At 33.8% G+C, this 15,494-nt stretch overlaps 1 protein-coding gene across 1 annotated transcript; it reads left to right on the forward strand.

The window, feature by feature from the left end:
* The first annotated feature begins 4,099 nt into the window (after positions 1–4,099).
* LOC122319182 (pre-mRNA-splicing factor 18) lies at positions 4,100–9,164 on the forward strand. The gene is made up of 2 exons (XM_043137130.1): positions 4,100–5,047; positions 8,612–9,164. The coding sequence occupies exons 1-2, from the start codon at positions 4,208–4,210 to the stop codon at positions 9,026–9,028; spliced, it is 1,257 nt and encodes a 418-aa protein (XP_042993064.1). The 5' UTR covers positions 4,100–4,207; the 3' UTR covers positions 9,029–9,164.
* Positions 9,165–15,494: the final 6,330 nt, after the last annotated feature.

The following is a 15,494-nucleotide window of genomic DNA, read 5'->3' on the forward strand; positions in this document are numbered from 1 at the left end:
AATAGCCCAAAGGATAGGAAAATTCTGAGGGAAGCAAGCCTTGGCACTTGAATGTTACATGCAAGAGCTGAAGCCAAAGACCAATGGGATGACACACAGTGTGAATATGCACCTCTCATGAAGTCACAACAACCTCTTGTCAGAAGCGCGAACTGTCCCTGCTGAAGGGGGGAGAGGGGTGCATATAAGGAAAGCAAAAAACAACCTAGATCCTCTTGTACTTTTGTGAATTTCATTCCCTGCTATATAAAATATATTTTAATGAAAAACGCTAGTCTTTTTCAAGAATTCAGTGAACAAATCTCCAAGTGACAAATACCTCCTCCAAACGTCAAATTTTCACTGACCAATTACCTTCCCGTAGGGTAACAAAGAGATGGGTGTAATGCCGAAGGTTGCTTTATCCCTCCTGCAGTGGAGTGTGGGCTTGTCCTCAAACAGCCCGACACACCTTACCTTCCTTGTGGACATTGACCGATGGAGCGGGTTCAGTCAGACATACTGCCCGAACAACTTTACCTCCCCTTGGGGTACCAAAAGGTGAGATGAGCCAGAGGCCATCCTGACCCAACAGTATGGGAGAGCGGGTCCAGCCCTAAGGTTGTCCAAATATTACACTTTTCCGCCACAACCCTCGCCTACCTTCCTTGCGGTATCAACGGATGGGAGCGGGTTTAGTTAGACATATTGCTTGAACAAACTACTTCTACTTAAGGGTCAATAGGAGGGACTAACTCCGAGTTAGCCTGATCTCCCTTGTGAAGGAGAGTGGGACTAGTCCTAAGACTGCTCGAACAGATTACCCCATCCCGTCGTGGCGAAGAGTAATCCAGCTCTAAGGCCGTCAACAAATTACCTCTCCCGAGGAAATGAATAGGGATAGAGTGATTTGAGGCACTTCTACCCCTCCATCGGTGGAGTGCGGGTCTGTCCTCAACAGCCCGACACACCCCGCCTTCCCTACGGTATCAATGGATGAGAGTGAGTTCAGTCGAACATACTGCCTGAATAGACTACCTCCATATAAGGGTCAATAGGTTGGACTAACCCCGAGTTAGCCCGACCTCCCCTGCAGAGGAAAGAGGGACCAACCCTGAGGCTGCCTAAAAAATTACCCCATCCTACAGTGGCGAAGAGCAATCTGGCTCTAAGGTCATCGACTGATTACCTCCCCCGAGGGAATGAATAGGGAGAGAGTGGTTTGAGGTGCCTCTGCCCCTCCCTTGATGGAGTGCGAGCCTATCATCTACAATCTGACACACCTTATCTTCCTCGTGGGCATCAATCAATGGGAGTGGGTTTAGTCAAACATACTGCCTGAACAACTTTACCTCCCCTCAGGGTACCAAAGGGTGAGATGAGCCAAAGGTCATCCCGACCCTTCCACGGGGGAGAGCAGGTCTAGCCCTAAGGTTGTCTAAACATTACCTCATCCCGCCACGAAGAAGACTGGGCACAGTGCCAGCTTGGCCCTCACTCCCCTTTCCTACAATGTCAATGAGCGGGTATAATCGTAAATTGCTCAAACGCTAACTTGTTCCATCGCGGTGAAGGGATGATTATCTCCCCCGGGGAATTCAAAGGGGAGGGCGTGGTTTGAGGTGCCCCACCCCTCCCTCGGTGGAGTGCGGTATAGTCCCAAATCTACCTTACACAACTTCAGAAAGATTGTTTCCTCCAACGAATAGCATCTCAAAATTTCTCCGCACACCAGCCAAGCATGACCAGGTTCGCAAAGTTTAGTGATTATTTGCACTGATTGGTTTGGCTTTTGCAGCTTCTACAAACAACCAAGCACGAGGGTCAATGAGGCGAGCCTAGTCATACATACTACTTGACCTCCATCAAAGTATCTAGGTAAGCCCAACTTTGCATGCCGCTCAGCCCCTTCTCGCCAAACGCCAGGGTCACTGAGGCGAGTTCAGCCTATGAGCTGCTCGACTTCCATCAAAGTATCTGGGTGAGCCCGACTCTACATGCTGCTCGGCCCCCTCTTGCCAAGTGCGAGGCCCAACGAGGCGAGTTCAACCTATGAGCTACTCGACCTCTATCAAAATATTTAGGCGAGCTTGGCTCTACATGCCCTTAGGGTCTTTTTTGCCAAGCGCGAGAGTCAACAAGACGAGTTCAACCTATAAGCTCAAAAGTGTTTTGAATTTAATGAGATTAATTGCAAATAGTTTTAAAATCAAAGAATTATAATACTAAAATTAAAAACTGAAAAGTATTTTGCAAATAAGTAAAAATTTAGGGATCCATATTTTCTTTAACCCAAATTGTTCATGTATATTTATATTATATAAATATAATATATATATATATATATATTTATATATTTGTGTGTGTTTGTGTGGGTGCTCTTGTGTGCTTTATAATGTAGCTAATGTGGCATTTTTAGCCTATTGTTGGATTTTGATTGGCTAATGAATTTGACCATATTGGATGGAAGGAATTAATTACAAATGCTTAAATTCAACGATTATAGTGTTAAAATTGAAAAATTAAATGAAAAACTGTATTTACAAATGGAAAACGATATATTTTTCTAAAGATTAATATAACATAATTTAATATAAAAATAAAAAGTAATATTAGATACAGTCTTGAGAAATGTAAGTCCTATGTACTCTATTTGAAAAAAATGAAATCTACTATAAAAAAATATTTTTTTCATGTGTGTCTCAGATATACGATGTTTTTTAAAAGAAGTGCGTAGAGTTTGTACATTCAAATGACAAATATCATTTTACAAAAGTAAGGACAATGTTGGGGTGCACACCAAATATGCATCCCAGATATGCATACTAGTGCAAATGAGTTTTTTTGTTTTTCTTTAAATATTTCTTAAACATCCTTAACTACTAAGAAAAAATAAAAATATATGGGTTGACACATTTGGTGCATATTTTTGAAAGTCATTATTATTTTCTAAAAGTAAAATGACTCTTCACAAATAGAATAACCCTTTTATAAATAATTGAAGTAGGATCAAATGTGTAATTTGTATATTAGTAATATGCGTACAATTAAACCATACACGATATTAAGGACAATATTATAAAATATTAGGCCATCTTACAATCCATTTTTACTATTAACTTCTTAGAAATTGCCAACATATTCTAAAGTTGTTGCTCCTTCTTCCTTTACACATTCTCAATTTATTAATCATCTACTATTATCTTAGCCTTCTACATCTCGAAGTAGGATCAAATGTGTAATTTGTATATGAGTAATATGCGTTCAATTAAACCATACACGATATTAAGGACATTACCATAAAATATTAGGCTATCTTACAATCCATTTTTACTATTAACTTCTTAGAAATTACCAACATATTCTAAAGTTGTTCCTCCTTCTTCCTTTACACATTCTCAATTTATTAATCATCCACTTATATCTTAACCTTCTACATCTCTAATTACTATTAAGATTCATTGGCATTTAGTTTTCCCTATTGAGCCTGAAATTTAGCGCCTATTTGGTAACTCCAGTAACTCTTGTCTTGATTTTTTTAAACAATAATTTGATAGAAACGATAAATAATAATTTTGATAATGAACGAAGTTGCTTGTCTTTATTCTTTGAATATGCTGAGTGATTGAATGATAATTTTCTATATTCTCATAATCTGAAGGTTATAATTTATAAAATTCATGTACAATTATTTGATAATGTTTTACATGATCATATTTTAAGATGAGAGCAATAAATTTTTATATAATTATATTTTAAACGGGTGCATTTTTATATAATACTATTAATATTCCTATATAATTATATAAAAAATTATGAAAATAGGATAGTGCTACGGCTACCGTTGGGGCTCCCGCTAGGCTAAAATTTTTTTTTCTATTTTTGTTTTTTTTTTTTACATCATTTTTTTAATATTTTTAAATATTTAAAAAAATATAAAAAATTCACAATAATATTAATTAATTTTTATTAATCACTAAAAAAAAAAATTAAGAGTAGTAGCTCTCAGCGGGATTCCCCAGCTGGAGATCTAGCATTTTCCATGAAAATATTATGCTTCTATCTTTTCCATTTCCGATTTGGTATCAAATAATAAATCGGCTCGTAAGTCGTAACCCGATTTAGAAAACAAATATAATTCAAATCGGACCGTATGCATTCCGGTCTTCTTCAGTTCTTCTTTCTCGTCGGATAGAAGAATTCAAGCCCTAGACAGAGAGAGAGAGAGATGGATCTTCTGAAGCAGGAGCTTCTTAAGAAGCGCCAGTCCCTCGCCCAACACACTGGCGGGAGGCGAGTCTTCAAGCGCTCGGAGATCGAACAGAAACAGATCCAGAAGCTACGTGACGAAGAGAAAATCGAACTCCAAGCCAAATCCCAACGCCAATCCACCACCGCCACCACCACTACCTCTTCGCAGCCCAATTCCTCGGCAACTAATGCCACCACCACCTCCGCCGCCACCTCTTCCGCCTCCACATCGACCGCCTCCAAATCCCTCACCGACGAGCAGAACATCGACAACCTCGTCCTCCCCAGACAAGAAGTCATCCGCCGCCTCCGCTTCCTCAAGCAGCCCATCACCCTCTTTGGAGAAGACGACGATGCCCGGCTGGAGCGGATGAAGTTTATCCTCAAGGCCGGCCTGTTTGAGGTCGATAGTGACATGACCGAGGGGCAAACCAATGACTTCCTGCGCGACATCGCGGAGCTGAGGAAGCGCCAGAGGACGGGGATTTTGAGCGACAGGAAGAGGCAGAAGAGCGAGGACGGTAAACCGGAGGATAGAGATGGAGGAGGAGGAGAAGAGGAGCTGAGCGGCGATGGAGGATCCAGTGGTGTTGACGCCTCCGATAAGGATTTGAAGCGAATGAAAGCCAATTTCGAGGACTTGTGTGTGGAGGATAAGATTCTAGTGTTCTTCAAGAGGCTGTTAAATGAGTGGAACCAGGAATTGGATGAGATGCCCGATGCCGAGAAGCGGACGGCCAAGGGGAAGTCCATGGTGGCCACGTTTAAGCAGTGTGCTCGGTATCTGAATCCACTTTTCAAGTTTTGCAGGAAGAAGGTGAGTGTTTTGTTTTCCTATATTTGGTTCAAATATTTTTCTTGCAAAATATAAATTTTACTTGGGTTCTGATTGGTGTATATGTTTTTTTCGTTAACTGCGTTGGATTGGATTTACTGGGATTGGATGGATTGTTGGATTGTTAAGGGGTAGGTGCCATGTGGAACTTGGTTATACAAGCTACTACAGGATCCTAAATAGTGACTAATCCTAATCCTTAGTGTAAAAGTATCTTATAAGTATTTCTCAGGTTATGAAAAATAGTTTTGGAGCCAACATATTAATGCCATACAGTGCAAGGGTGCTGTAGCTGAATGTGGCCTTGATGTGAATGTTGCGGATTTGAGCGTGGGAGACTTTGATATCCTGGATTAGTTTGGATTGAGTTGATTCTGGACTGTAGAGATCATGGAGGCGTTGTGTGGGCATATGGAACTGGACTATACAAACAATTTCAAGTAGAAAGAGCTCCTAATAATGATTAATGTTTTTGGCATAATGCATATGTGGGTATGAGATCTTCTCTAGGTCATGATAGATTAGGCTCACATTTTCCAGTACATGTGTTGAGTCAGTTCTTTTTCAATCCTAAAGTAGACCCTTTTTTTTTATAGGTAAAAAGAAGTTTTATTAATCTACATATATAGGCAAAACCCGAGTACATAGGAACTTTACAAGAAAGAGTCTAATTACAAAACTATGTGCTACTGATAGTAGCATACAAATCATTTAGACTCGTTCCATTTCATACAATAGAAGAGGCCTAAAGCAACAAAGTATGAAAGAAAAAGTCTCTAAAACTGTCCGGGGAGCGTTCCCTATCCTCAAAACAGCGGCCATTTCTTTCGTTCCATGTGCACCACATTAATCATACACTCCCATATTTGATCTCTAAAATATTTCTTCAAAGAGTGTCTCCCTCAAGGTGAAAACGCCATAACCATTTTTCGAGAAGTGCCTTGTTGAAGGTTCTCAAATTTCTTAAGCCCAAACCGCCACAAGACAACGAGGTGCATACTTTATCCCATTTGATCAAATAGAATTTCTTTGTATCCTCTAGCCCTCCCCATAAGAAATCATGAAAAATCTTTTCCAGTCTATTTGACACCCCTACAGGCATTGGAAATAAGGAAAGAAAATACGTTGGGAGATTGGAATAAGTGTGATTCTCTTACCCTTAGACAAGTAAATTCTCTTCCATCCCGCTAGTTTGCCTTCAATTTTCTCAACAATCCATTCCCACATTATCGTAGAATTATGAGGGGTTCCCAATGGGAGTCCAAGGTACTTCATTGGCAAGGATGTGACCTTGCATTCTAAGATGGCAGCCACCTCCCCTAAGCTGTTGACCGAGCCAACGAGGACTACTTTCGACTTAGATAAGTTCACCTTTAGTCCAGATACAACTTCAAAGCAAAGTAGAAGTGCTTTGAGGGAGCGAATTTGATTCAGATCCGGGTCACAAAAAATCAACGTATCATCGGCGCATAGAAGATGGGAAATTGTCAAGCTTCCATGAGTAGAACCACCCACCAAGTAACCCGAGATGAAACCCATATCCACCGCCCTTTCCATCATTTTTCTTAGCACATCCATGACAAGAATAAATAAGAGTGGGGATAATGGATCTCCTTGTCTTAATCCTCAAGAGTTGTTGAAGAAACCTTCGGGAGTGCCATTGACCAAAACAGAGAATCTGACAGTTGTTATACAGTGCTTGATCCATTGACACCTTCTTGCCCCAAAGCCATACCTACCAAGAATATACAACAAAAAGTCCCAGTTCACATGGTCAAATGCCTTTTCCATATCCAGTTTACACAAGATACCTAGAATATCGGCTTTGACTTTGCTCTCCAGACATTCGTTGGCAATGAGGACCGAGTCTAGTATTTGCCTTCCTTTCACGAAGGCATTTTATGACTTCAAGATGATCTTCCCCATAACCTCGTTCAACCGATTTGCTAAAACAATCTTGTAAACCCCACTTATCAAACTTATGGCCGGAAATCATTCACTTCCACCGACTTTGCCCTCTTGGGAATAAGTGCGATGAAAGAGATATTAAGGCTCTTCTCAAATTTCATAAAAGAATGAAATTCCAAAAAACCCTTCATTATGTGTTCTTTAACAATGTCCCAACACTCGTGAAAAAAATCCATTGGAAAACCATCTTGTTCTGGGGCTTTATCTTTGTTCATACCTTTTATCACACCAAACACCTCTTTTTCTTTGAAAGTCCTCTCCAACTAGGCCATGCTTGTGTGGTCGATGGAATCGAAAGCTAGTTCGTCCATCTTGGGCCTCCAAAAGTACTGCTCTGCCAAAAGCTTATCGTAAGAATGGACAATATGGTCCTTAATAGCATCTCTACTTGATATAACCCTGCCCTGCTCATGGAGGACCTATATGGCGTTGTTCCTTTTATGGGAGTTTGTGGCCCTTTGAAAAAACTTTGTGCTCCTATCCCTTTCCTTCAACCAAAGAGCCCGTGATTTTTGCCTCCACGAGATTTCCTCCATAAATGGTGATTTTTTCCAGCTCAGCGACTATAGTCAGTCTTCTTGTCCTATCCTCAATTGATAACGCCATTTCCTCTTCTCTCTCATCATGTTGCTGCAACTCCATAAAAAGTTTGTCCAGCTAGTCATTGATGTTCCTAAAGACTTCAAATTCCAGGGTTAGGAATGACACTAACTTGTGATGATCACATATGAGCTAGGTATAAAAAATTCTATAAATGACAAAACAATCCCAGCTTTATTGACAAAAAGTCATTAGTAGCAATTTCCTCTATAAAAAGACATTAGTAGCAGTTATTGAACAACCTTAGTCTTGTGCTTTTTCCACAAAATTTCTTAATAATAATAATGAAAAACATACATTTTAAACTTTCTGATAGAACACTCTGCCTTGGTCTCATCTTCTTGAGCTATATACCTGGATTTGTAGACCTGTCATCATACTCTTCTTTACCGGGATGATTAACACATAAAAACAAATAATGAGTTGAATACTCGGTAAACAGCTACATCATATAGTAAACATCATAATAAAGTAGATTTTCATTGACAGCTACATCTATTTGTTCTGCTTAGGTTTTGGTCCAAATCTATTTCTGATTCGAGCTAACTAGGTAAATCTTGAAATTGGAAGAAGGATTGAGCTGGAAAACTATATTCTATTGTTTTGATCTCTTTGCTTAGCGTTTATAAAAACTTCGTTTTTTTTTTTTTTACAAGTATTTATCAAACCAAAACTTAGTTGAACTACTTATCAAACCAAAACTTATCAAAAAAATAAAACCAAAACTTAGTTGAACTGTTTCAATTCTTTGAAAGCTTCTGAATTGAGTCCCCCACTAACCCCCCCCCCCCCCCCCCCCCCCCCCCCACACCACCAAAAAAAGAAAAAAAAAAAGAAAAAAAGAAAAATCCCACTATTTCAGATTATGCTTTATGCATTCATCCCATCTTTATGATTTGTGCTTAGATTTCGTATTGACTGCTTTGTTTTCGTCTTATAAAGAACAGTGTGTTGGACTAATGATAATTCTATTTATAGGTTCTCCCGGATGATATTCGCCAAGCGTTGCTGGTGGTGGTTGAATGCTGCATGAAGCGAGACTACTTGGCTGCAATGGACCAGTATATCAAGATGGCCATTGGAAATGCACCCTGGCCTATTGGTGTCACCATGGTTGGTATCCATGAACGGTCTGCCCGTGAGAAGATCTACACCAATAGTGTTGCCCACATCATGAATGATGAGACCACTCGTAAATACTTGCAATCAGTCAAGAGATTAATGACCTTTTGCCAACGAAGGTACCCTGCAATGCCCTCCAAAGCCGTTGAGTTCAACAGCCTGGCAAATGGTAGTGACTTGCAATCTCTGCTAGCTGAAGAGAGGGTTTCTGGGGGTAATGAAGCCTTTGAGGAGAGGCTTCGGATAATGCCTGCCCCAAAGGAGGGCTACTAGCTATGTATACTATGATCGGTTTGTTGGATTAACATTATTTTAATTTGTGTAGGGACATATGTGTGACAAATCTGCTTGTATTGTGTTTTCTCAAACTCTTACAAATGGGCGTTATGGTCTCTGCATCTTCCATTAATTTGAGCGATTGTGTTCCTTTGGCAGACCTGCCACCTTTGTCATAGGTGGGTGGGTAGAACTGTCAGGCCGAAGGGTGCGAACAAGTTCAGATTCAGCCACGACAAATTTCTCAATTTATTTTTTTATTCTTTTATTTTTTACATTTTTTAACATATTTAAATATATTTAAAAAATAAAAAAATATCAATATATTAAAAATTATTTTTTTAATCATAAAAAAATATAAATACATGAGCAGTTAAAATGAGTGGATAAATTCAAGGTAGTATAGTAGCATTTTTCTAATATAATATTTTAAAAGTTATAAAATCTAAAATATCTGAAACGAAAACTAATATTATTGTCGAAAAGATCCCAACATGAGTTATGACGCCCCCACAAACAAAAATGAAAAAAATGTAAAAAGAATTTAAAAAAAAATCATATATTTTGCATGAATGCCAAACCAAAGAGAATTAAAAATGAATATAAGAAATTGCAATTCACAAATCAAAACTACAACATAAAAGATTTTTTGGGATGAAGAAAATTGTTCCCAACGTTATCCCAGTATCGTTGTACTAAAGGAGTTTTGGAGACGAAACGAAATGCAACTATTCTATAGCGTTCCAACGTAAAGCTTATATCAAACAACCAAAAAAAATTCGATTTTATATTAAATTTAATAATTAATTAAGATTTTAACTTATTCTAATTATTATTAAATATTCGATTTTCTATGATTTTCTTATAAATATGATTATTATTAGAATAAGTTAACAATTAAGTTATAACTTATTCTAAATATTATTAAATTTTATCCTCTATTTCCCTGGTCCTATTTTAAGTATTCTAAGTATTAAAAAAGATGTTAAGTATTAAGTGTTTTTTTAATACTTTTATTTATACTCTCCTTATGTTAAGTATTAAGTATTTTTTGATACTTTTTTTATATTATCCTTATGTTATGTATTGGTTATTTTTTAAGCATTTTTTATACTATTCTTATGTTAAGTATTAAGTATTTTTTAATTCTTTGTTTATACTATCGTTATGTTAAGTATTTTTTAATATTTTTTTTATTCTATTCTTATTTTAAGTATTAATTATTTGATAAGTACTTTTTTATACTATCCTTATGTTAAGCATTTTTTAAGCATATGTTTTATACTATTCTTATGTTAAGTATTAACTATTTTTTAAGTATTTTTTTAAAAGCATCTTTTTATAATATCCTTATGTATTCTATGATTTTCTTGCAAATACATTCTTGTAAATATGTATTTTTAATAAGTATATTTGCTATGTGTAATCAGTATTAATGCAGTTTAACGTTCGAATGTATAAAACTAATGTTCAAATGCAACATTACCGTTCGAATGGTAACATATATTGTTTGAATGGATTCAACCCAGATCCTAGGTGCAAACCTAGAACAACATCAAGAAATCCAATCTTCAAATACAACCTCACAAATCATGCACAATAGAGACAAACAAGTGGTTATAAAACCACTAACCAGAAGCGGATTAAACGCTTTAGTATTACTCTGTCTAAGAGAAGGAAGATATTATAATTTCCATGATTCATTATTTGGCATAGTTGAATCAAGCCTATTTCAAGGTCCAGTTTATTTTAATTGTTATCCTAATTATTCACTTTCATTATTTGAAACTAATATTTTACATACTTTAACATTAAATATAGAAATAAATAGTTATCATACAATGAAAGGATCACATCCTTTAATTGTAGTATATATAATTCATTATAAACTAATGAAAATAACATTAAAGCCATAAGCTCTTATTATTAATCCAAAAGGTTATACATTATTATTACAATTGATACAAATTCCTAAACAAATTAATTGGAATCAAATTACTCTTTTTAATGAATGGCAGTTAGAAAATATTATTCCATTAACTAAAATAGAAAATAATTCTAAGGACAACTTAGATTATATAGATAAAAAAAAAAAAAAACGGATAGAATAGTCCAAATTACTTTTCAACCCTTTAGAAAATCATCTTCCCAGTCATATAATTCATCTCCAGTACCCTCTAGTTATCATACACCTAGATCTGCACTCACTTCAATTTCCAAAAATAGATCACAAAATTTTGACAATAAATCTCAAAATCTGGATACCCAGATTCGATGTATTATTTCTGGAAATATTATTGATACACTAATATATGCTGTTAATCATCCTGATACAGTATCCACCTCTCATAATTCTCAACAAGTGGTTGGAGATGATGGCCAAAGATTTACCCTGGATAAAAAAGAATTTAAAATTAATAAAGAATATCTCAAACAAGATTATATGAAGGAAAAAAATAAACAAAAGAGATTAGATTAGTTTTTCTTAACTTTCACAAAAATAGAAAGATTTGATTCAAACAAAATATTATGAGTACTTAAAAAGTATACAAATTAATATACCTTTCTTTACATGGTTTGAAATATATAAATCAAATCAATTATCAACCCTAAATAGGAAAATAATCAATAGACTAAAGGAGATAATATTTAAATTATTTATGAAGAATATCCCAATTTTGAAACTATTAAGTATAATAAGTACACAAATAATAGCCTCACCTAGGGGTGAGCATCGGCCGGTCCGGTCGGTTTTGCCGGTCCGGACCGGCACTGTTTGGACCGGACCGGACCGGACCGGACCGAATTGGGTCCGGTCCGGTCCGGTCCCATTTTTAAGGGACCGAAAAGATTCGGTCCGGTCCCGGTCCGGGAGTTTTTCACCCCGGACCGGACCGGACCGGACCGAATAGAAATAAAAAAAAAATATTATTTATATATATTATTTATATAATAGTATTAGCATATTACTAATATATATAATAGTATACTACATGTATATATATTAAATATATTACAATATAATTACATAAATATTAAAAAAAATGTCATTAAATATTAGCATATTATATAAATATATAGTTATCACTATTACTATTATTACATATATTTATTAGTTATAGTATAGTTATTATTACATATATTTATTAGTTATAGTATTATTACTAATAGACTAATAGTATTAGCATATTACTAATATATATATATATAATACTATATGTATATATATTAAATATATTACAATATAATTACATAAATATTAAAAAAAATGTCATTAGATAATAAAAAAAAAAAAAAAAAAGTCAACCTTGGACCGAATGGACCGACCGGACCTGACCGAATAGGACCGGACCGGACCGGTCCTGATGGAGTTCGGTCCGGTCCAGGGTGGAAAAACCCTGGACCGAATAGGTTCGGTCCGGTCCACAAAACCTCCCCGGACCGGACCGAACTCACCCCTAGCCTCACCAATAAAAAAAAATATAATTCTACATAGAAATTAAAAACACTACTAATATAATCTAACAAAATAATTATACTAATTTATATCTAAAAACCATGAGTAAAAAATTAAAAAGAATTGAGAATCAAATATCTCCTATCAACCATACTATTAAAGAAACAAAAGAAAATCCTTTATTCATTCCCTATGAAATTCCTTCTCATCTAAAACCCAATTTTTCTAAAATTAGAAATGATTTATTAGAACAATTTTTTAATAAACTAGAAAAATGAAATATTAATATTGCATCTATTTCAAGACAATCTCATATTAATGTACTAAGTAAGATGGACTCACCTAATATATCTGATTATGAAATTAGTAATATTGAAAATTAATTTAAAGATTTACAAATAAGTAAAATTAGAGAAGAAATTCAATCAACTAGAGAATCTAAACATCATATTTCTATTATTCGTAATTGGTATCCAAGGCCTACTTCGTCGGATATGCAATTCGAAGAAAGAGAACATATATTATGATCTATCTTTGCACTAGATGTATTATATGAACGGAACATAAATAGATTATCTAAATATGAAATATTAAATCAATTTCAAGAAATGATTATGGTAGCTAATATTTATAAAGCTAGTAGAAAAACAAATCATCAAGTAGCACATATTCTGGCTATAGGTTTCACTGGCCAATTAAAGGGTTGGTGGGATCATTATCTTTCACATGAACAAAGAATAAGAATATTAAATCAATATAAACATGATGAAAATATACAAGAGATTAAAACAGATGATAGTCAACGATTAGAAGATGTTATTAATACTCTAATATTTATATTAACCAAACATTTTTTAGGAGACCCTATTCAAATTAAAGAAAGAACTAGTGATTTATTAATTAATTTAATATGTCCTCAATTATTTGATTTCCGTTGGTATAAACACATATTTCTAACTAAAATTATGATCAGAAATGACTACCAACAATAATACTGGAAGGAAAAGTTCATTGCCAGACTTCCATATTTCTTCGCCCAAAAGGTATGAGAATCATCAGTAAAACTAGATGGTACTATTGATTTTATTAATCTTACAAATAGTGACATAATAATTGCTATCAATAGAATTGGTCTAATTATGTGCAATGATTTAAGATTAAAAAAGTTAATGGAAAAAGAAAAGAAATTTGCAAGGAAAGAATTATATACCTTTCGTGAACAGTTTGATTATACTCCATTATTAGCTCCATCTAGAAAACACAAAAAGGTGAAAAGAAATTATAAAAATTACCCAAATAAAAAATGAAAATATAAAAGGCCTTATAATAAGATAAAAGAAAAACAAACATAATATAAATAAGTAAAAAGTACAAAAAAGTATAATAAAAAGAAAAAACAAATTATTTGTTATAAATGTGAAAAAGTAGTACATTATTCATCAAATTGTAAGGTTAAAAAATAAATTAATAAATTAGATGTACCTGAAACAATATAAGAAAAATTATTTAATATTTTAATAATATATTCAAGTGAGGAAGAGGAAAACTCTTTAAAAGAAGAAGAAATTTATCAATTAAAAGAATCAAGTTTATTAGAATAATCTTTTGATAGTGAATCAGAAGATGATGAGATGCAAGTTTGTAACTGCTTGGATAAGAATAATTGCATTTGTAAGAAAACTATGTTGTCAACACATGAAAACATTATGTTAGAATTAATAGATAAAATTAGTGATGCACAAGAAAGAAAAGAATATTTGGAAAAATTAAAAGATACTTTTACTAATCAAACCACTTCAGTAACTAACCCAAACACCTTCATCATACAATTTCTCGGAAATAGTAAATAGATTTAAAACAAAAACACAAAAAATAACTTTAAAAGACCTACAACAAGAAATTAATGAAATAAAAAAATAAATTAGAGATCTCAAAGCCTCTAATACTAAATTAGAAGTTTCAAATGAACAATTAATATAAGAAATTATTCTATTAAAAATTGATAATAATACTAATTCTCCTAAGAAAGAATAATGAGAAAACTGAGTAATAGTTATTAAAGAGGAGTCAGATAATTTCATTAATATTCTTAATAAAATAAATTTTCAAAAATGGTATACTGAAGTAACTATCTTTATTAACAAAGAATTTTCTTTTACGACTATTGGTTTATTATACATAGGAGCATATTTAAACTGTATACAAGAAAGAATAATACATTTTAAATATTTTGAAAAAACAAAAGAAACATTATCTCAAGCCAATAGAGCAAAATTAAACATAAATTATAAATTATCAAATGCACACATTTGCAATAATAGAATTTTCTTTAAAACAACATTTATTTTAGTAAAAAATATTAATGCCAGAGTAATATTATGAAACCCATTCCTTGTCTTCCTTTATCATTTCTATATAATAGATAAAGGAATTTCTACAAAAATTAGGAAAAGAAGTTCAATTTAAACTTCTATTTCATCCAGTTTCATAAGAAATTAATACTTTAAAAGAAGTTTCATTAATTAAAGAAATTAACTTTTTAACAAAAAATAAGATTAAAAGGAAAGAAAAACAAATAAATTTCTTAAAACAAGAATTAAGATATAAAAGAATCAAAGAACAATTAAAAGATCCATTATTAATTCAAAAAATTAATAACTTTAAAATTGTAATTGAAAAATAAGTATGCTCCAACTTACCTAATGCTTTCTGGATAGAAAACAACACATAATTGAATTACCTTATGAAAAAGAATTTTCTAAAAAGAATATTCCTACTAAAGCTAGACTAATTCAAATGAATAATGAACTATTAGAATTTTGAAAAAAAGAAATTAATGATTTATTATCAAAATGATTAGTTAGAAAAAGTAAATCACGATGGAGTTGTGCTGCTTTCTATATTAAAACCCAATCAGAATTAGAAAGATGTGTTCCTTAATTAGTTATAAATTATAAGCTAATAAATAAAGTATTACAATGGATAAGGTGACGTGGTCTCCTAGCT

The sequence above is a fragment of the Carya illinoinensis genome, chromosome 8 (genome assembly GCF_018687715.1).
Source record: "Carya illinoinensis cultivar Pawnee chromosome 8, C.illinoinensisPawnee_v1, whole genome shotgun sequence".
Classification (NCBI taxonomy): domain Eukaryota; kingdom Viridiplantae; phylum Streptophyta; class Magnoliopsida; order Fagales; family Juglandaceae; genus Carya; species Carya illinoinensis.